General features: G+C 41.6%; 1 protein-coding gene across 5 annotated transcripts in view; it reads right to left on the reverse strand.

Annotated features, from left to right (window-relative positions):
- Window positions 1-10,698: 10,698 nt before the first annotated feature.
- Window positions 10,699-23,709, reverse strand: part of ASXL2 (ASXL transcriptional regulator 2) — a 116,824-nt gene continuing 103,813 nt past the window's right edge. For all 5 annotated transcript variants that reach the window (XM_028517287.2, XM_028517286.2, XM_028517289.2 and 2 more), the window contains one exon: window positions 10,699-21,114. In XM_028517287.2, the coding sequence (XP_028373088.1) occupies window positions 18,640-21,114 (2,475 nt within the window). In that variant the 3' untranslated portion in view covers window positions 10,699-18,639. The remainder of the gene's footprint in view (window positions 21,115-23,709) is intronic.

Genomic DNA, 23,709 nt, shown 5'->3' on the forward strand with positions numbered 1-23,709 from the left:
CATTAACGACCAGACTGGTGACCACTCAACTGCCCAGAGCGTAACACTTTTCCAAGAATGAGAGTGCTCTTAAAAAAAAAAGGATATTCATAAGCAGCCCTGGCTTACTCCTTTACCCAGCTAGCTTCCTTCCCTGCAAACATTTGTGTACATGTTAACGCGCATGCTCCCCAGCGTGGCAGGCTGCCCAGCTTGTCCGACACCAGGCATCCCTGGGCCTCCTGAGGAGGCAGCGACCCACTCCTGGTCCTGTCTCCCCCAGGTGTGGTGAGCGAGTCCCTGATTTGGGTTCTGCCTCACCTTGTTCGACTCCGCAGTAGATGTTTGGTTGTTTTTTTTTTTTTTTTTTGGTGCCTCTGCTTGTTCTTCCCAGGCCAGCCCAGTCCTGTCTGCTCTTCATCCTGGCATGCCTGCTGCACCCCAGCTTGGCACAGCTTTGAGGCCACTGGCTCCAAACCAGGTCCTCTTCAGCTGCCCCTCCCAAGCCCACACAGTGGAGCCTGAAGCCCCCCACCCCAGCCATTCAGGGAGTGGTAACACGGGGAACACGGGAATGGCGATGACCAGCTTTCTCCGGAAGAGTTCGTGTGCACTGGTCCGCGCTGCCTGGCGGAGTGCCGAGTCAGCCCAACTGTGCTTGGTTCGAGTTTCAAGTGCAAAGCATGATGGTGACCTGAACAAGTCATGCAACCTCTTAGGGCCTCAGTTTCCTCATCGGTGCCGTAGAGATGATATAGTAGAACCCCAGCCTAAGATGACGGGTGGGCAAACAGAGGTCTTGTAAAATGTGAGGGCGCGTGTTTGAGGTGTCCGTGAAAGGACTCGGGTTGCCAGGGTTCCGACTACGTGGGCCAAATCCTGTCCAGTCTCAGCAGCTGCGGTCTGCTGCCACCTGGGTATTGTTTACTCTGGTTTAAATATTGACGGGAACAAGTGTGGGTCCTGGCTATGCGGCTGGCTAAGGTTCCCAGGAGAGCGGCAATAATTCCAAGAATCTCCTAGTTACCTGACACCCATTGGGTCTTCTGGATTGAGGGAAATTTGGCCGGAAGATTTCTGAGGACACAAGGACACCCGCCCCCGCCCCCACTGTCCCGGGGAGGGGGGGATGCAGCCCTCCCCACTCCGCTGGGCAAGAGCTTCCGCTCACCTCATTGGAGAGCAGTGGCGGGGGAAGGACAGGAACTAGGAGAAAATAACCATGACGCGATACCTGAATTTGCTTTATTGATGAGTTTTACTGAAAGCCCATCCTGTGTTAGTGTTGTTGTAAGGACTGGGGTTAAGATGTGAGTATGTTGCAGTGCTTTTTGGGCAGTATTTGCTCACTGAATGAGGTGTTCATGCCACAAATGTTTATTAAGCGCCTACTGTGTCCTGGGCCCTGTGCTGGGCCCTAGGACTACGGCAGCATCTGAGACACGTTTCCACCCTTACGAAGCTCGAAGTTTAGGAGAAACACCAGCTTGGAGCAGTGCCTTGACAGCTAAGAAGGTTAAGCTATCACCAGATTTTTTCTAAAATATCATCTTTCCCTAAACACTTTAAAACAACTTAAGCTCTTGTATGTCTGTTTTGGAACAGAACATTTTATCCTCTTCTCTAAAGAAATGGTTCTCGAAAGGGGTTGCTTTTGCTGCCCAGGGCACGTCCGGCGATGTCCGAAGGCAGTTTTTTGGTTTTCATTACTGGGAGGCCGGGGTGCATGCCACTGGGCTGCTGCCAAACACCCTGGCACAAACAGGACCGCCCACGACACAGGCTCACCTGGCCCCAGATTTCAACGAGCCAAGGCGAGAAACCATGGTCTAGAGGGGCCCTGCTTTGTTCACATCAGTCCTTTTGGGCAGCAAAGGCCGAGAAACACACTTCACCCTCAGATGTCCTAGCAAACTGGCCCTCTGTGCCGCGCTCGATGACACCGGGGTTTGTGGGAGGGGGAGGGCTGAAGAGGCTCTTGGGCAGCGAGGATGGCCCTGCCGTCTGTTCCTGAGTGCTCAGCCCTGTGACTGCATCTGCCGAGTGTTACGTCTGACTACGTCTCTCTGATAGAAATGAGTTTTCAAACAAAAAGCTCCTGGAAAAGACCTCGCTTGCCTTTTTTTTAACCCTTTGAAGACCCTACCATGCTATGCAAATAAACCAAATTATACCGAAGCCAAGTTTTCAGTTCATTTGGCTTTGTTTCTTCCTGTTTACAGTGTGTTCAAAGTTGTCTGGGCATAATTAATCCAGTTTGGACTTTAGGGCAGCCCAGGCTTCCCCAGTGACTGGTTTTGATCTGGTGGTTTTCTCACCCAGGTGCAGCAAAGCAATAAAGTTTTAGAGAAACCAGAGGATGAGGGAGAGTGAGGCAAAATGAAATGAAGCTGGAAAGAAAGGGCGGAAGGAGGAAGGGAAAGAGAGATGGGGAGAGAGAGGGAGAAGGGGGAGAGGAGAGAGAGACAGAGAGAGAGAACCAAAGGCGTTGAGGGCGGGGCTAACAAGCACAGAAAGAAGGGAAATGGCCCGTTGTAACTTTCTAGGCTTCAAGAGCCCTGGTTCCCACCCTCAGCTCACCTCGGTCTTCTGTCCCGCTTCCCCAGCGCACTGCATTGGAATCTAGCCTACTTCCCTCTCCTCCAGCTCCTGGGCAGGCCCGGCCTCATAGCTGGGCCCCGAAGCAGAATCCTGTGTGGAAACAGCATAGTCCTCTGCAGGGAAGCTAGGATGTGTGTGTGAAACTCAAGACTCTTCTCCATTCCCATTCCCCTTGTCAGAGTGGATTATCAGCAAATACGTACTGCTGTTGAGAAAGATTGGATATCCAGTACTTAGTGCCAGGCACAGGATGTATGAATCATGTACCCACTCATACGGGTTGGATGATGATTCAAACTATGATGTGAATCCTTTGAACTCTGTATTTCATGTCCCATTGTCTGAACAAGCTGCGTGCCATTTCTTAGAAATGAGACTGTATTTTAAAATGTGCAAACGTCTGACCTGAAATGTGCAAACCACTTTTTCCAATGCGGCATTTTACTTGGAACTTCTTGCAGGTGTTAAACGTGTTATTGCAGATTCTCTGACGTGACACCTCGTCTGGCTCCACCTGCAGAGGTTGCGCCTCATAAAGTCGACAACAGAAAGTAACAGATTTATTGGAATCACTCGTGGTGCTTGTGGTTAACAGAATTTTGTTCGCTTAAACATCATTCTTGCTTTTGAAAATCTTGCTATCGGCGATGCCAAGTGTTCTAGAACATTTCCCTGGCGTACACAGGAACTTCATAAAAGCTTCCTGAGATTCTCACGGCTTCCCTGTGCCCCCGACACAGTAGAAAGCAAGTCTTCTTTACCCCCAAAGCACCTTTCTTCCTCTTGAATTTCCCTAACGTGGGTTTTGAACTCCTTAGAAATTCAGTGCGAGTTTCCTTCTGGTGTGATATTTAATAAACCCCCCGCCCGCCTGGCACACGGCTGTGCTGTTTGTCAGACGGGAGAACAAGGCGGGCTTTGCAAGATGGGTTATCAGTAGTAACATGAGGCGACTGTCAGGCTGCAATATCCACTGAAGACCTTGCCTTGTTCCCTGTCCCTTCATCTGGGCATTTCCAGGGCTGCGGGGCCTCGCACCAGGCCAGCATCCCTCGGGTTCTAAATAGGGGCATTGTGGGGGAGACTGGAGCAGTCACGTCACCACCGGGGGCAGCCCAGACGTTCCTCGGTCAGCCAGCACGTCTGCTCTGTTAGCATGTCTCCAGGCCCGCAGGTCAGGCCAGCACGCGGAAGAGCAAGCCAATGAAAGGAATGGAAATGATGGGGCCAGAAAATTCTTCCCTCTTTGTTCTTCTGACGGGTGACAGGATAATTAGTCCAAATTAGATGCAGCCTCTCCCAGGCTATATTTAGTCTAACTGCGGAGCTTTCTTTCCCCCTGAAGGAGGCTGGGATTCCTCCCTGGTAGGTAGCAGAACAGAACAGCCACGCCGGGGCACGTGCTCCCCCTTCTCAGAAGGGGGGCACTTTGGTGCAGCTTGCGTCCTGGGTGCAGAAAATGGGATTTCACCCCCAGCTCCACCAACTAGCTAGCAATGGGACTGTAGGTCTTTTATCCCCTCTGAGCCTCCGATTTTTATGTTAAATAAGCATGAAATTCTCTACCTCACAGGACAGTGATGAGGCTGAAATGTGATGCATTTCATAAGGCACTTTATGAGCAGTAGATATGTGACACAAATGTAGGTGTGTTGCCATAAATAATAGCATCGCTTAGATTTCCCCTTTTACATAGGGCCGATGCCCACCTGACCTAGATACGTGAGATTGGTCATACTTGTGACATAAACTTGTCGTTGTCTTCTTTCCTTTACTCTTCTCTGAGACCACTGTTTCCCAATCCTCAAGTTCATAGTTAATGCTCAATAAATATTTGACTAATATTACTATTGCAATTAAGATATTAAAAGGGATGCACTGATTCAGCAAACAGAAGAGATACACTGTAAAATTAATTTTCTAAGTATATACTGGAATGTACTGATTTGTAAATAAGTATATTTGCAAATAAATTGAGGAGAGGTGATGTGCAGGAGAACATGTTTTCATTCTTAAGTATACTTAAAGGAGTACATAATATTGATATGACTTTGCCTATTCCTTCAGCTATGCATTTCTGAATCTAATAGTTTTAATATGATTTGAAAGTCAAGTATGTAATGAACTCTTCCCTCTTTTACATCAGATTTTATTTAAAAACTTCCTTACCTTTCTTGTGTTCTGTTGGCCCTATTTCCCCACCTCTCAAATGTAAAAGAAAAGAATTTTGTAATGCAAATGAATTCTGCTCAATTCAACACATATTTACAAAACACCTACTATGCAGAACTGAAAAATAAGAATGAAATCTATGGAATTTTCTTCTCCAACTCACCCATCATAAAACTCCAGTTACAGCATACACACGGACTTGCCATTCGACAACCAGGGTCTCAGTGCTTTGAGCTCCTTCTTCAATTTATTTGACACCTGCAATCCATTGTTACTGGATAATAATGTACTTTCCCTTCTCAGTAATTCATCCACCTCTGCCCCTCAGCCCCTGCCAAGCCTTCTAGTTAAACGAGATTGAAGCCTATTTTCCAGGAAGAAGGGTGCACACTGGCTAAAACAATGAAGTTATGGCTCAGCTTTGCACTTCAAACTAGATGTTTAAAATGTTCGTAGTGAAACAATAGTCTTGAAAGCCAGGGTTTTGTTTTGTTTTTTTGGGGGGGAAAGTTTTTTTTTTTTGCTCAGAAATCCTAAAGCTGGGTTTCTACATGAAAAGAACCAATGCCTTTTATTATCTTTCAACCTTAGATTTTTAAAAATTAAATTTATTGGGGTGACATTGGTTAATGAAATTATATAGGTTTCAATTATACATTTCCATGATACACCTGTATACTGCATTGTGTGCCCACCACCCAAAGTCAAACCTTCTTCCATCACCATATATTTGGACCCCTCTACCCTTCGCTACCCCAAGCCCCTTCCCTCTGGTAACCCCTATATTGTTGTGTGTGTCTGTGTCAGTTTTATGTCTCATATATAAGTGAAATCATATGGTTCTTGGCTTTTCCTGATTTATTTCTATTTCACTCGGCATTTATATTCTCAAAGTCCATCCATGCTGTCACAAATAGAAGGGTTCCATCTTTTCTTATGGCTGAGTACTATTCCATTGTATATATGGACACTCCTTCTTCATCCAATCATCTACGGAAGGACCCTTCCGTTGTTTCCATGTTTGCAATTTTTCCATTTTTTCCATAATGCTGCAATGAACAAAGGGGTGCATATATCTTTGTGGACCTTTTCACTTTCTAGGTAGATACCCAGGAAAGGGGTTGCTGGATCATCAGGGAACTCTATTCTTAATTTTTTGAGGCATCCCCATATTGTTTCCCATAGTGTCTGTACCAGTTTACATTCCCATCGGCAGTGAATGAGGGTTCCTTTCTCTCCACAACCCGTCTTGTTGATAACTGACATTCTAACAGGTGTGAGGTACTATCTCATTGTAGTTTTGACTTACATTTCCCTAGTGGCTAATGAAGTTGAGCATCTTTTCATGTATCTGTTGGCCATTTGTATGTCTTCCTGGGAGAATTATCTGTTCAGGTCCTCTGCCCATTTTTAATTAGATTGTTTGTTTGGTGTTATAGTGAGGTCTGCTGTTGTTTGCAAGTATCTTCTCCAATTCAGTTGGTTGCCTTGTCGTTGGCAGTTTCTCCTGCTGTGCAGAAGCTTTTTAGTTTGATATAGTCCCATTCATTTATTTATGCCTTACTTCCCTTGCCTTTGGGGTCAAATTCATAAAATCTTCTCTAAGGCCAACATCCAAAAGTTTACGATCTGTTTTCTCCTATGTAATTTATTGTTTCAGAAGTTTTATTTAGGCCTTTAACCCATTTTGAATTACTTTTTGGGCATGGGGACAAACTTTAGCCTAGTTTCATTCTTTTACATGTAGCTTTTCAACTTTCCAAGCACCATTTAGTGAAGAGGCTTTCTTTCCTCCAGTGTACGTTTTTGGCTCCTATGTCAAAAATTATTTGCCCTTATACATGTGGTTTTATTCCTGGTCTCTCAATTCTGTTCCTTTGGTCTGGGTGTCTTTCTGCCAATACCATGCCATTTCAATTATCATTCCTTCATAGTACAATTTGAAGTCAGGTAGTATGGTACCTCTGGTTTCATTTTTTTCCCCCTGAGGATTGCTTTGGCTATTTTGGGTCTTTTGTAGTCCCATGCAAATCTGGTTTTTTCATTTCTTTAAAAAATGTAATTGGGATTTTGAGTTAGATCTGTATATTACTTTGGGTAATATAGACATTTTAACTATGTTGATTCTTTCAATCTATGAACACGATATATTTCCATTTCATTGTGTACCTCTCAATCTTTTAATAATGCTTTGTAGCTTTCAGTATATAGGTCCTTCACATCCTTTGTTAAGTTTATTTTTAGGCACTTTATTCTTTTTGTTGCAATTGCAAAAGAGATTTTTTCATGTTTCTGAAATTTCATTGTCAGTATATAGGAAAGCATTGGGTATTTCTACATTGATTTTGCATCCCACAGCTTTACTGTGTTCATTGTTTCTATCAGTTTTCCAATGCCTACTAGAGGACTAACCATAGAATAAGCACAGATTCCTGCCACATTTGGGGGAGAAAGCCCTTCCAGTAGAGTGGGAAACAGCTGGGGACAAGAGAGCAGGGTTTAGATGCAGGTCTCTTGCCTCACGTGCTTGTCAAAACTCTGCAGTACTGAAACACTGAGATAAACATGGAGTCGCTAAGAATATCACAGCTGATTTCTCGATTCCCCAAACTGTGTGGGAATGTCTCCCACTGTGTATGTCTCCCAAACTTTGGATTGGTAGAGCAGCAATGGCTGAGGGAGGGGCCACCTGCCATCAGCCTCACAAGACACAATATAATCAAGAGTGGTAAAGAACAGGGTTCTCAAACTTCTTTGGTCTCAAGAAGGCAGACCAAATAGCTACTGAACCTGTTTCTGCAGGGTGTAGTTTTCAAGTTCTTTGGTCTCAAGATTTTTTTCCCCTTAAGTATTTTATTGTGCTATTACAGTTGTCCCATTCTTTTCTCCCCTATATCCACCTCTGCCCTGCAACCCTCCCCCCACGAGAGCTTTCCCCTCCTGCCTTAATCCACGTGTTCTACAGTTCTTTGACTTCTCCATTGCCCAAACTATTAACCTCCCCCCTCACCCTGTCCATTTTGTATCTACCAATTAAGCTAATTCCCTATACCTTTCCCCCCATTCCTGCTGTAACCCTCCATGTGTGTGACCTCCATTTCCATGATTCTGTTCTTGTTCTAGTTGTTTTGTGTGTGTGTGTGTGTGTGTGTGTGTAAACATTCAGTTGTTACTGTTCATAGTTTTGATCTTCTTTTCCTAGATAAGTCCCTTTAACACTTCATATAATAATGGCTTGGTGAGGATGAACTCTTTTACCTTGAACTTATCTGGAAAGCACTTTATGTGCCCTTCCCTTCTAAATGATAGCTTTGCTGGATAGAGTAATCTTGGATGGAGGTCCTTGCCTTTCATGACTTTGAATACATCTTGCCAGCCCCTTTTTGCTTGTAAGGTTTCTTTTGAGAAATCAGCTGATAGTCTTATGGGAACTCCTTTGTAGGTAACTGCCTCCTTTTCTCTTGCTGCTTTTAAGATTCTCTCAATTTCAATCTTCGGTAATGTAATTATGATGTGCCGTGGTGTGTGCTGCCTTAGGTCCAACTTCTTTGTGACTCTCTGAGCTTCCTGGACTTCCTGGAAGTGTATTCCCTTTACGGGATTGGGGAAGTTTTCCTTCATTAGTTGTCAAGTAAGTTTTCAATTTCCTATTTTTCCCCTTCTCCTTCTGGCACCCCTATGATTCAGAAGTTGGATCGTTTGAAGTTGTGCTGGAGGTTCCTAAGCCTCTCATTTTTTTATTGTTCCCCAGTTGAATGGTTACTTCTTCTTTTGGTCTCAAATTGTTGATTTGAGTCCTGGGTTCCTTCCCATCACTGTTAGTTCCCTGTACATTTTCCTTTATTTCACTTTGCATAGCCTTCACTTTTTCCTCTATTTTGCGACCATACTCAACCATTTCTGTGAGCATTCTGATTACCAGTGTTTTGGACTCTGCATCTGATAGGTTGGCTATCTCCTCATCACTTAGTTCTTTCTGTGGAGTTTTGATCTGTTCTTTTATTTGGGACATATCTGTTTGTCTCAGCACACCTGTCATGTTGTAAGGGGCAGAACCTTAGGTATTCAACAGGGCAAGGGCAAAACTATGTCCTATGTTGTGGCACTATACGTGGGGGGGAGGGGTTCAAGAGGGAACAGTGCTGCTTGCTCCGTTCTCGGCTAGCCTTCAGTCACTTCCTGCTACCCACAAGTGAATTTGGCCCTTCTGGTGCTGAAGCCCTGGGTGGATGGGTTTGTGTATATTCTAGGACTATGTGGGTCTTTCCAACGGACTCTCCTGAGAGACTGGGAGTTTCTTGCACCACGGCAACCCCATAGGCTTTTAGTGCCAGAGGTTTTGAGGCTTGTTTCCCGTGCTGGAACCTTGAGCTGTGCGGTCTGTATCGCTCACCATTGTTCCCCCCTGGCTTATCTGCACATGAATGTGGAACGGCCCAGTCCACCAGCAGCTGCCTTGCTGTGTGTCCTCTCCACTCCGGCTGCCCATCTCCACCCCTCTTACCAGTCTGGATGAATGTTAACTCCTTAGTTGTTGGACTTCCAAACAGTTCAATTTCTCTCTATAAAGACTGACCACTGATTCTGTAATTCATATGGGAAACCAAAAGATCTAAAATAGCCTACCCACTGCTTCTCGTTTTTTGGCTAAGATCAAGTGTAAAACAGCTGACACAGCCACGAATAGTGTGGCTCAGTTGGCTGAGTAACATCCATGGAGCAAAGAGTTGCCAGTTCAGTTCCCAGTCAGGGCATATGTCTGGGGTGTGGGTTGGTCCTTGGTTAGGGTGCACTTGAGAGGCAACTGATCAATGTTTCTCACATCGGTTCCCTTTCTCCCTGTTTTCCTGCTAAGTAGAAAAAAATAATAGCCAACCCAACTTTCAAAATAAAGAACAAAATTGAAGGACTAGCACTCCCCAGGCTTTTAACCTTTTAAAAGGTTTATAAAGCCAGAGTAATGAAGATAACATGGTACTGGGGCAGAGATGTACAAATACATACATTTCTACCAGCAATGCATAAGAGTTCCAATTTCTCTACATCCTTGCCAACACTTTTTGGACAACAGCTATCATAATGGGTATGAAGTTGCACTTCATTGTCATTTTGATTTGCATTTCCCTAGTAATGAGACATGTTGAGCATATTTTCATGTGCTTATTGGCCATCTGTGTATCTTCTTAGGAGAAATGTCTCAAGTTCTTCACTCATTTTTAATTGGTTTTTCTTTTGTTGTGAAATTGCAGAATTTTAGACATTCTGAATGATCTCTCATCAGATGTATCATTTGTATTTTCTCCCATTCTGTCGGTGTAGATTGTCTTTTCACTGTTAATAATGTCCTTTTGACAGGTGCATTTTTTTTTAAATGAAATCAAATTGACTTTTCTTCTGTTGCTTACACTTTTGGCATCATATCCAAGAACTCATTGCCAACTTGAATTATAAAGTTCTCTCCACTTTTTTCTGAGTTTTTACATTTTAGCTCTTAAGTTTTTGTATACAGTGCAAGGGTTCAATTTCATTCTCTAGCATGTGGATATCAACTTTTCCTAGTAACATTTACTGAAGACTGCCCTTTCCTCATTGACTACTCTTGGCACCCTTGTCAAAAATCATTTGACCATCTATGCAAGGGTTTATTTCTGGGCTCTCTATTCTATTCCATTGGTCTGTATATCAGCATTTATGCCATTACCATGCTGTTTTGACTTCTGTAGCTTTGCAGTATGGACTTCCATTTTATTTTTAAAACACATACTCTTTCTGGCTCACAGTTTCTTTTAATCCTTGAATGTTGCCTGAAAAGACAGGCACTCTCTGTGGCATCCTAATGTAGCCAAACCCAGGGACAATTGTGCCATCAGGTGCAGGGGAAGGTGCAAGAAGCAGGTAAGTCATTCAACATGTCTAGTTTCTTTGGAAAAGAAAATGCACAATCTCTAGAGTAAAACTGTACGCCTTTATTCAACATGAGTCATTAAGATAAAATACAGTTGTCCATGTGCAGAAACATTATACATTCAATTCTGAAGGTAGTTTTATACAACCAATGAAAGAATAGTCTAAAAGTGACAGGAATAAAGACGATAGTGAGGAGCTAAAAGGCAGAGTTTCTTCTGTCAAAGTGCTAAGGCCTACGTGCACAAAGATTTTAAAGTGAACAAGACCAACATAAGGTCATTTCTTCCATTCTGATTTCTCTTGGTGCTGGTGACAGTCTTAAGGTGAGATGCAGTGAGTCACAGAATTAAGATGGGTTTAAAAATATAGGTCATAGCACTTACTGCTAGGAAAAGAAGGTTTTAATTTCTAGATTTTCATTTGTCATGTACTCTAGATCTTTCATGAAATCTCTAAAAACAAAGTTGCTCTTCAATCAGTAGTTCACTGTTAGAAAACAAATATTTAGGTTCTTTCTAAACCAGAATCTATCAAACAAAAGGGAACAAAGGGGAAACCATATTTGAGACTCAGGAAGAGTTCCATTAATTTAAAGCTTGTGCAGTAATTAGATCAAGGTTCAGCAGGGGCCACTACTAAACTCAAAAAAACTGTTACTGCCTGAAAACCTAAAATAGGAAGAACTGTGGACTCAGGATCAAAGTCCAGCTCTATCATTTCCAAGCTCTAGGTATCGGAAAACATTTGACACTGGTCTCTGAATAAAACTGACCCAAGAAACAAAATTTGATGTACCACACTTTCCATAGGAAGAACATAGACAGGATGTAAAATAGTTCTGAAGCGATATTTTTGTATTTAATGTATTGTTTTCTTTCCGGGCTAATCTGAATTTTAAATATTTTAAAAGGCCCATGAGTAAAGTTAATAAAATTAAGTGCTGACTAAAGTTGGGTTAATAGTATCTATGAGGCAACGTCTGTGTCATTTGACAGACGCACAACCTGAAATCACGATCAGCAGCTAAAGCTGCCACTACAACAGAAAACCATACTTAGCCCACAAAATGCCTCAAGTCAAATTCCATGTTCCACTCAGCAATTCAACATTATCTTATGGGAACCCAAAACATTAAAAAAAAATTTTTTTCAGCTTACTTAAATCTGGCTTAACCCCCATCTTGAGTTTACCTTTCTTCTTCCCTAGGCATTCTCAAGGTTTGCAGTCAAGGTGCAAATCAGGTGTTTTTAAATGCTCTATCATTTACTTTGAGTTTGAAGAACCAAAAAGACATAAAGTTACTCTTCAGGGAGAGCCCACTATCTACTCCCATCCCATCTCCACAGCTGACCATCTTGGGGGCTCTTCCAGGTTCAATCTATCCTTCCTATTAAAGGGAAATCTTTCCAGGAGACTCCCTTTTAGGATTAAGCCTTAAAGCTACATGGAGGTAGGATTCCTTTAGTTCATACAGTCTCTATGAAAGAAAACCAATTTTTCTATTTGAGGTCTCCTAGTACTAGGAAAATACAGGATATCCACCCTCCTATTTCTTGGGCAGAGATGAGACTACATTATTCTTAAAGTAAGATTTAAGACTTATGCCACAGCAAGGGTAGGGTTCTGTGGAAGCCTCTTTCGATTCAAGCTTTATAACTTAAGAGATGGGGGGGTGGGGGGGTGGAGAGCCAACCCTACAATATTAGAATAAAAAAGGATACTAATTATCTCCATTATGGAGAAAAAACAGAGAAGCAACATCTCTTTAGGGGTAAACTTCTCATCAAACTACCAGACTGAGGTCAAGGTATGCTTTTTTATCCCCTTTAGCTTCTCTGGGGTTATTTACCCACTTGTTATTCTGAAGTGTTCATTGAATGTTAAGAAAAAGCATCTTTACGGACACACCAACAGGAATTACTTCAAAGGTATTGCTTTCGGCCGGATTCTTTCATCAATTTAGACCTCTAAAGACTTAAGTTTCTATCAACAACTAAACCTTCCAATGATAGTTCCTCAAAAAGGTAAATTTTATTAACATGGCTCCTCACTTCCACACCGTCGTCTCATCTAGGGGCAATGTCTTTCTTTTCTTCATGGTTTACCACTGGTTCACTGTGTTCCAAATGCTACTTTGTAACTCACACTTAAATTTCCAACATGCCATGGGAAGTACATAGCATGTATTCCTCTTTGAGCCCTGAACTGGACACATGCTGTATGGTTACTACGATAGCAAAACTATTCATAATTTACATAGCTGCTTTTGTTTACCTTTGCATATAACCAGGACTTCAGCAGTGCTTAGCACAAGTAGGTGTTCTACAAATATATGAATTAGCGTGCTTTGTGCACAAAAGCAGCTAGAAACATTATGCAAAATCTGATTTCTGAAGACCTCTTGTGGTCATGTACTATCAAAAAGCAATGGACAGTTTCTAAGACTGCCATGTCAGTCAAGTTGGGAATCCATGCTGAATCTGTGTTCTGGCACATTGCTCTCTCACTCAACTGCAGACCAACTCTACCTTTAGGCTCCTATGTCATTACCTGAATTAGTTTTACTTCCAGTGAGGTAGAAGGCCCATTTAAATAATGATAAATATGTACTAGACATGGGGTGGGGGAGGTGTCTGTGTAAATGGTCATTGTGGTTCACACGCAAGTATTTCAGCTTCATTCCTATTACATACGCAAACTATGAGGATGCAGATGTTCCCTGAGACTTAAGACATTTTCTTTAGAAATAGTGTATTTTCAGTAAAGATTTAGAGTTCTGTTCTTTTGATTGGTAAAGTGTCTTCAATGTCTTCGGGCAACCCCAATGTTTGAAATTTCCATTTCTGAAAAATAGTAAGGCTGCCATGTTTAAAAGCATTCTATGTATCCTTATTAACTTCCAAAATATGCCTGTATCAGTGAAAACAACCACAGCTAAGCAATTTTGGGGTGACCTAGTTAACAATAGTCAGTTTCATGGGTCACTATAACATTCTTGGAATTCTGACCTTCCTTTCCTTCACGTCATCAAACAAATCTGTTTTATTCCTTTTTAAAGCGTGGGCTACATATTTTTATTTCCAAAAACTATTTAGGTATCATTTTGCTTCCTCAACCATATCCCAAAACCAAGTATTTACAACCACAAAATTACTTCTCTTAGATATCAGGATTCCAGATTATGGGACTATGGGCAATTAATGTCTTCTGACATCTGGCTCAGTCCTCATTCTTATAAATGCCCTTCCTGCCACTAGGGAGACAAGTTCAGCTGGCTCGTCTACCTCTCCAGATCAACTGGGGACATAAAACCGGCTATGAAATTAATTTCTTGGAGAAAAACTGGCGAACAGAAAGCATTCTATTTTCTTCATGAGATTATTTCTTTATACATCGCTTGGCCTGGAAAGTGTTGGCAGTGAATGTTAATGAATTACTAACCAGTGTGGAGAAAGAAAAATCTATTTTCCCCTGAGATACTTTCTTACCATTCTTTGTTTTAGAAGCAAACAATGAGCATATTAAAAAAAAATGCACCCATCCTTTTTTTTTTTGGTCTTACATTCCTACTGACATTAAGTGGTTAGGAGACAGGATAGTTTAAGGGTGAACACAGATGGACAGATTAAGAGACTTTAGTATTTTTACTACAGTTCTGAAAAAAATACATTACCCTGATTTACCACCAAATTACCCATTTTACTCCCTTCTACACAACCTGTGGAAATCTTCCAATGGTAATATAAGGCAACAACTGAGGGCCCTTACCCACACTGCTCTCAGATGTATGTGAGATCTCAAGATTCACCAAAAACTCCAAGATTTTTATTTTCACTTTAATTATCTTTTACTTAATAAAATGAAAAATAAGAATATATGAATACATACAATCTATATACATATATTTATTGCAAATACTTAAAATTCTTATGCAAAATGATTTTTCTATATTTGTGAAAAAATATGACTTTTTAAACGGTGTTGACACCAACTTTTCTGTACATACCCTCAGTTCCAACGTTAACAATTCCTTTAAAAAGGCAATAAGACACAAAAGTTTAGCATTTACCAAACCAGTCTGTACAAACCTTACAGCCAGAAGGGAAAAAAATAGCTTGTGGTAAATAAGTCAATTTTCCTTTAAAATAAAAATAAACTCCCAAACTATACCCCTTATTGCATTTTTCGGAAAAAATGTGAGTATCTTTAGAGTAACTTCCTCTGAAATCATTTGTGCCTTAACAGTGAGGTCCTACATTAAACAGACCATACATGAGAAATTCAAAGTTTTTCACTGTCACTTTTTACATAGATATTAAAATATATATTACTTAAAATATATTACTGGAAAGCTATTTTTAAAATTGATCTTTAATAGTTGTATCAAATGTAAAGCATTAATAAAAAATAAAGTAACCAAGAATCTATGAAGCTCTTCAACTTTAGGAAATGTTTTACCTATTGTTTTCTTTCAACAGGTATGTAGGTATTGAAACATGGTAGGAAAGGTCCCTGCCTATCATCATGTTTCTCAGTCTCTTTGGACTATTCTATAAATGGAGCTGAAAACTACCCTTGGCCAAGTTTTGTACTTAGCACACTGTTGTAACGCAACGGGGAGACTTTTCCCTTCTTGTCGTGAAGTCAAACTCCTAGATGAGAGAGTAAGACAACCCTGGCACTGCTCACTGACAGTGAGTTCTAGAAATAAATAGCAGTGTAATGACCAAAGAAGACCCCCTCGTTACAACAAATCATTTCACCCCTAAGTTTTTCAAAGGACTCTAAGGCAGAAAATGGCAATAATAAGCAATTAGGATGATGACTGTCAGGTCATTAATATGTATGAATTTATACCTTCACCTGGAAGGCAATGAGGTCTTCCTTTGGCTATTTATTTAAATCTGAGATAATTTCCTGAACGGCTACATCTGTGTGCCCATAAAAGTATGCCTCCCCTACCCCAAGAAAAAGTACCCATTAGTCAGGCCTTATTGTGTAAAATGTTACATGGATACCACAGAGAGCTTCAGTATTTTGAGCACAGGAGTTAAGGAATAAAAGCAGAGCAAACAACTCCAGGTTATTTGGCTTTATTTTGTATTTAATTGTATGGAGAGAGAATGTTAGTCAAAATTCTTTGAGATTTAAGATTAAGGGAGCCTTCTCTACTACACAACTGACAACAGTCAGAAGCGAGACTGAGACGATGCGCCTCTTAATGCTGCCTCCCAAAGCAGCCTGCCGGGGCAGCACTGAAGCACACCCCGGAGGCAGAAGCGTCAGGCACAACACCTGACTGACTAGTGACCGGAAACAGTGCCAACTTAGTACCACAAAAACAAGCTCAGCACTTACTAGGTTGAATTGAATGGTAAAGTAATTCTGAAAATCTAAGATAAAAACAGCTTTAATGGTACCAGAGTACCATACTTTTCTTGTTCCTTCTGCCTTATTTTCAAGAGTCAGTTTGTAACTTTTTCTTCCTGCTCAGCTCATGACTTTCCACTTGAAACCACTGTCTTGAAACAAATTGATAAATGGACTGCATTCAAATGTACCACCAACCCAAGAGAACCTAACTGTTCTCTCATTTGGTCAATAATGAGGCAGTGTACCTAGCTGACAATTTTAGGGGCATTCATAAATACAAGTTATTTTATTAGCTGGGCATTATATTACTTTTGAAGAAAATCTGGTGAGCAGTAAATCTTATGACCATCTGCAAGAGCCTGGGTCAAGATGAACAGGCACAATATGGTTTGCTCTCTAAATGAACTTGAAAATCCCTGATGCCTTTCCTCCTTTCCTGTGTAGTCTATCCATCCTCAGATTCAGGAAAGGTGCAAAGAAGAAAAGCCACTTTAATCGATCGAAATTGGTAACTGTTCAGCATGTGGTCAGTTCTAAAACCCGCAACAACTACAACTTCCAGCACGCAGACCAGCCCTAAACCCTGCCACTGAAGTGGGGAGTGCAGAAGCTGGGCATGGGAAGTTTTAATTAGCACCTCTCCCCTCAATTACCCAGGGCACTGAAAGTTTGGAAACCAGAACCATGGTTTCTATTTCTTACTGGTTCCTGGCTGAGGAGGAACCTAGTTAAGGAGAAAAACTTTATCCCTGGATCCTTGCTGCTTTCGTTCTCTTAGCTATGTGTGTGCTGGAAGAAAAAGAGAACTTATAAGGACACCATATTGTCTTGGCTGAAACAAGAACAGAGCTATTAATCCTCTATTTGCTTTGGGCCACCAAAAAAAAGAAAAAAGAAAAATTGTGAAGTAATGAGTTTCTTATGGAGTTTGAAAGTACTGAAAGAGTGTGTAACAAGGAAGGAGGGGAGGAGAGGGCAAAGCAAAGATGATTATTGCCTACTTTCTCCTAACCTGGAATGTGGCTTACTTAAAAAATTTACACTATTCTGAACGTTGTAAATATCACATCCTGAATATTAAGTACAATTATGACTGTACTAGGTTACAGTAGAATTTTTACTTTACACACTTGAAATCAATATGCAAAATGATGCACACTGACAATACCCGATTGTTTAATAATAGCAAGTTCTGGTAAACTGTATACTTATTTTAATGTTCTTTAATCATATGTACTCAAAAATTCTTCAGTCACTAGATACAGGCTAAAAACCACAACAAAAAAGGAAAGAGAAAATAAACAAGAACAAACAACAAAGCTTTGGAGGTAATTTTCTCCTTTCTAGATGTTCTCTTAGCCATTCACTGAAGCCCCTTTACATTAGAAATTTCTAGTGCATAGACAGCAGTAATCCCAAACAGGGGACGTATTTCTAAAACAGGAAAGGAGCCTGACTTTTACTGTGTGTGTCTATGCATATGTCTTAAAAGTAATGTAAGATTACTCCATACTCCTCAGATGTGTGGGAGGTCAAAACAGGTTTAACAGGATGGGCAAATGTGGCATTAATGAGTTTTTCCACCCACAGCAACAGCTGACCACAGAACATCAGGTAACGGGTTTAGAGAGAAGAGACCACCTTATTTCTAATGTTAAAATCCTTTTGCAAAGTTCCGTATGTTCGGTTTCTGCACCTTTACTCCACTGGCCCAACAAAACACATAGTTCAAATCACCCTATTGCTAACACTTTCCTGTTCATTTTATACTAGTATTTCAAACCTGCTTGTAAGCTCCCATGACTAATTTGGACATTACTGCTGGAACTGTTGCCCTGCCCAGGCTATGGTAACACGAGGGGCCAGAGAGGCATCCCCTTCATGGACCACATTCACTATCTCAGGGCAGGGTAGTGAGATTAGGAACAGCAGAGACACACAAATGGCATGCGCGTGCTTGGCAACAGCACTGGCTTATGGAAGCCAAGAACCAAGGCAGAGCTTTCAGAGCCTGAAGTACTAGCTGTGAAATTAATACCTTATCAAAAACTTGAACTTGAGAACGTTGCATCTAAGGTAAAGGGACTGAGCAAACCCTGAATCCATATTTTGCAAAGGCTGAATAATCCATGTAAAGCCTACAGGCAGACATAGTCAGCATGAGTGGTGATTTCTCCAGACCATTCGTTCATTTCTTCCTCCTCCTAGCCTCTTAGGAAAGTACAGAAGGGAGACAAGCTTCCCTTCACCATGCATGGCATTAAACTTTTCTGAGTCACACGAAGTAGAACATAAATTTGAATTCAAAGTAATACATTATTACCTAAACACTTGGGAAAAAATGTTAAAACAAAATGTGACTTATGTACATGATTTTGTAAGTGCAAACTTGTCACAAATACACAAAGTCTTGCTTGACTTCGACTTACTATACAAGGTGCTCTTCCTCTAAAATGTAAGATCTGCACTCTGTATTCCTGATTAAGTAACACTTGTCTTTTGACAACTGAAATCCACTTATTTCTGTGATTCCAAAAGGACACAAAAAACACACCTTGTCAACTCTTCCCTTCCTGCCTTCTTCACAGCGTGTTCTCTTTCTAGTCTCTATCGAACAACAAGGCAGGAGACACACAGTTTAGAAGGGCCAATACAATCATCATGGCAGAAAGCTCCACACCCCTTGCACATGATCATGGCTTTCAATCGGCAATAACATTTTGAAGGCGTGTCCTCTATGCTATTCTCTTCAGGAAATGCCTGAACAGGAATGGTCTGGCCATGGCTGCTAGGATTCATAGCTTGGCTAGCAGGGATGGTAGTGACAGTTACGGAAAAGGACATGACATCACTTACGTTGCTAGATACCTGGGTACAGTCAGGCATTCCCGGTACAGCAGAGTTATGGTCCATGTCAGATGAGGTGGAGACATTGATCATGCCTCTGTAGCTTGGCCCAATCTGTGCAGGGCTCCCATACAGCTTTTGGGTTTGCAGCGGTGAAAGAAGGAGAGGCTGATGGGTGGGGCTGTTTGCAGGTGGAGGAAGAGCAGTGGAACTGAAAAGCTCAGGGCTGCTATGCATTGTCTTACCTCTCACTGCATGAGCCATTTTCTTCTGTGCTGCTTGAATAAAATCTCTGGCGAGGGTCTTCTCATCGAATGTTTGGCCTCCAGTGAACAAATAATTCTCCTTGCCTACAGTGGTTTGCTCATGCACTGGTGTCTCTGCCTTCACATTATTTTTAGCTAAACAATCAGTGGGCAGGGCTTCTCTACCAGGGGGGCCTGAACTCGCTTCACACTTGCCAGAACTCTGGGAAGCCGGGTCCTCCTTCTTCACCATGACAGATTCCTGCTCATCGTCAGTACTTTCCTCATCAGTATCTTCTCTGCCACTGCTACTATCTCCTGTTGCATTTTTATAGTCTGGATATCCCATTTTCAAGGCCTCAGTGGGGCTACTTAAACAAAAACGGTCTTCAGGGTTTACAGAATGGGTCCTCCTAAAGCTCTCTGAGCCCCGGCCGTAAGTGGAAATGTTAAGTAAGTAGTGACCTGCCATTGCAGGCTTCAAAGTCCTTCTGCCAGCAAAACCCAGCATGAACCGCTGGCTCGTGGAGATGTCTTCTAACGGGAAACCTGAGTGAGTTAAGTTGAACTGGGAGGGCTGCACAAATGAGAGAACATTCTGTCTCTGAATATGAACACTTTGGATAAGAGTCTGAAGGATCTGATCTTGGGTTGCTTTACCGAGTCCCTCTTTGTTTGCATCAATGCTCGAGTCTCTTAGGTCCTTCCCTGAAAAGAGCTGAAGGGGTCTGGGAAGCTGGGAGAGATGCTTATTTTGTAAGGTTTTACCCAGTTGCTGTAGAGCTGGATGAGAAGGCCTTTCATGAACTTCCTCTCTGGGGCTGTTTTCTGGTATGGTGTTGGTGCCTGTGGGTGCTCCTGTCCCTATATCCTCTTTTACAGTCAGTGGAACAGTTTTCATTTCAACTTTGGTGAGCGGTTTAGGCAGAATTTGCTCCATGGGAACATCTTTGCCCTGGAGCAGCTGAGTGACCAATGGATTATTAGCAGGGATACTGGAGCTTGGCCGTGAAATGGGTCCATTCATATTTGAAGAAGTTCCTGGAGTTTTAAGGCTAGATGCTGCTGGCAAAGTGCTCGAGGATGGAACTGACCCAGTAGGTGCTACAGTTACACTGACCTGGGGTATAGAAAGTTTTTCTAAAGTGGCTGCTATTAATAAAGATGTTAAAGGGGAGGAAGTCATATCCACTGAAGCCCTGGCAGCTGTCTCTGCTGAGGCTGAAGAGTTTGGTGTGTTCTTACTAGAACCTGCTTTGGGCTCAACTGTGCCATCAGCTGCAAAATGAACAGGCGAGGCACCTGAGATTAGAGCAGGACCTGTTGGAGTAGAAGGTACTTTCTCCTGCCTGCAATGACTGGGCCCTTGGAGGTGGCTAAGAGAGGCCGCTGTGGATGCTGCCCTGGCGGCATTCAGTTTCTCATTATTCAATTTCCCTAAAGCTGGTGGGGGTGCATTAGTGTGAGCTGGTGATGGGATACTTGTGCATGCTCCACTGATGGCAGATGTTGGAGGCACTGAGGGGGTTTGCTGTAGTTGTGCTCCAGAGACACTATGAGGCTGTGCCTGGCCTGGGATCTTGGTCTCAGATTGGGGCTGAGTCTCTGAACCACAGGGTAAAAGCTCTCTCGTACCTCCCCTGCTTCCAGTTCCTGCCAGTTCCAGTGTGGGACCCTTTCCAGTTTCTCTGACTCTGTCTGAGTCTGGACTCCCTCCTCTAGCAGTTTTCCTTTCACCACTCTCCCCTGGACCTTGTCCACCCCCTGGGCCAGGTCCTGGAATGGTCCCTCCAACTGAGGCGGCTGCAGCAGCTGCGGCTGCAGCAGCAGCTGCTGCCCTCTGTGCTTTGACCAGCTGGGCTTTTGCTTTGATGTCTGCAAGAGTTCTGGCTCCTGTTCTGTTAGGACTAGTGATGGAGACTGGAAAACGAGCCCTGGGAGAGACCTGCGATGTAGGAAACAGCATGGGGGAGATTCTGGAGACCGGGATCTGAAAGAAATAGGGGGGAAACCAACACGGCTTAGTTTTCATTTAAAATAGCAAAACTTCATTAACACTTACATTTTTAGAGTAAGATGAACACTACATACAACACCTGGGATGAAGATGGGAAGTCTCTGCTAAGAGACCAAATCATGCAGACGGCAACACAATTTTTTTTTAGGTTCCTTCCACCTTCTCTTCTGATACAGAAGAGTCTTCTCTCCCTCAACACCCACTCCCACCACCTCACATCCCCGTACTTCTTCTCAACTCTCTCTTAATGTCACAACTACTCACAACTGCTTATCATTTAAGATATAAACCTTTCTATGGCATCTGCATTTTCAAATGAGCATGTGGGGGAAGAAAGAGAAAGAAAGTAGTAGTATAAAATACAACTGTCTTTTACTACTTCTAGACTTTACTGTCTAGGTCATGGGGGACAATCTATGTATGCCCCTTCTGCCCGTCCCCAAGTGGGAGTGCATATGTAATGTATATAGTATTTACCAGTCATTCTCATCCCTGGCTGGCACCAAACTTACTTAACCTGTGGAGCTTTTGAAAAATACATATGCTCTGAGTCCTATCTCAAAATTTGTAAATTAGAACCCCTAGGGGGGCAATGCTTTTCTAAAAGGCATCCTGTGAGGTTCTGATGAATCATCAGGTTTCAAGCCACCAATACTGCTATCATAAAATACCATCTCTGGGAAGGGGTGGGAGACTGCATGAAAAAGGTAAAGGGATTGATAAGTACAGGTTGGCAGTTACAAAACAGTTGTGGTATATATAACATACAGCATAGGAAACAGAGTCAATAATATGGTAATAACCATGTATGGTGCTAGCTGGATAATGGAAATGTCAGGTAGAATACTTTGTAAAGTAGAAGATTCTCTAACCACCATGCTGTACATATGAAACTAATATAAAATAATAGTGAATATAAGCTATAATTGAACATTTTTTAATTAAAAAAATAAAAAAGAAAATATATCTTAAAAACCAAATCACATACCTTACAATTTAAATAGAATCATCAGACCAATAAACTAATTAAAAATTAACACATATAGCCCTGACTGGTGTGGCTCAGTAGATTGAGTGCTGGCCTGCGAACTAAAGGGTAACTGGTTTGATTCCCAGTTAGGGCACATGCCTGGTTTGCAGGCCTGGTTTGCAGGCCAGGTCCCCAGTAGGGGGTGATTGAGAGGCAACCAACCACACATTGATATTTCCTCTCTTTCTCCCTCTCCCCTTACCCCCTCTCTAAAAATAAATAAAATCTTAAAAACAAATACTGCATTTGAAAGGAATCTGCTCCTGTTTGAACAATACTTTGAGAGATACTGGAGTTAATTAGAATACATCAAGAGTTTAAAGGAGCAAATAACTGTTACAGATGTTCTATGGCATTTAACTTAAAAGAAGAAAAATTAAGTCACTAGGCTCTAAGAATATGAATGTCATATTTCTGGAACTCCTTAAAATTAAGAATAATAAAGTCAATATAGATTGTTCATTATTTGCAGTACCCATTTCTCAAAAGGTTAGCAGTCCTAATAAACTGATTCTCTGTCATTCAGACATTAAAAGCTGTGGGGTTCTGTAGAACTTATCACCAAGTCCATAAATTTGGCATCATGAGATATACCTAATCTCTCTTAAAGCTGAATCTATTCTACATCTAATTGGCCACAGTACTTCAGAAGCTGCTCACAGTAAGAAAGTAGTAACTGTCATCCCCTGGCAATATCATCTAGACAGGACCACCAATTCAGTAAAAAATATAAATGAAACTAAAAAATTAAATACAAAAAAGTAAAAGCACAGCTATTTCAGGGAATTGTACACAGGGACAAACAACCTTGCATCAAAATAATCTTGATAGTAACAACTTACCCAACACAATAAATGGTATCTAACATAATTACTGAAAATCACTAATAACATGCTGAATAAATATAATAATCATTAAAGTGGTTAAAATGAAAAGTTTTAATACTTATTCAAACCATTTTCAATTATTTATATAAAGAGCCCTATTACCTGTTTATGTGGAATAAATGAGATCTTACACTTTCTAAGTACCAAACCACTCGAAGTTGTGTAGGCACTAATAGTAATTTTATTGAGAAGCCCTATCCCTGATAGAGAGAAGGAATTAAGATTTTTTTCTTTTGAAATGTACACTGAATGGAAAAATTAAGTGTGTGCTGGAATTTCCCTTCCCTTTATATACACACATATATTATATTATATTCATGTATAACATACATAAAGCACGTATATACATGTATAACATTTGTAATAAAATTCAAATTTTTTCTACTTAAATTTTGTTTAAAAAGGTATTGTTTCATTATAAATTGATTTAAGCTTTGTCTCAGAAAGCAAGATTTGAAACAGAATTGAAGGTAAAATTATACTTACAAAAGCAACTTCTGATAGAAAGTCTTTTGGGGGTTATGAGGAGGAAGAAGTAAAAGGAAAAAACCTAAATAGTGCTAACATGGTCACGGTGGGCTTAAGTTTTCAGCATTGAGCCTCTTTGGATTAGCAGACTATCATGTAAATCAGGCTCTTTACAGGTGAGGA

This window comes from Phyllostomus discolor, chromosome 6 (assembly GCF_004126475.2).
Source record: "Phyllostomus discolor isolate MPI-MPIP mPhyDis1 chromosome 6, mPhyDis1.pri.v3, whole genome shotgun sequence".
Taxonomy (NCBI): Eukaryota; Metazoa; Chordata; class Mammalia; order Chiroptera; family Phyllostomidae; genus Phyllostomus; species Phyllostomus discolor.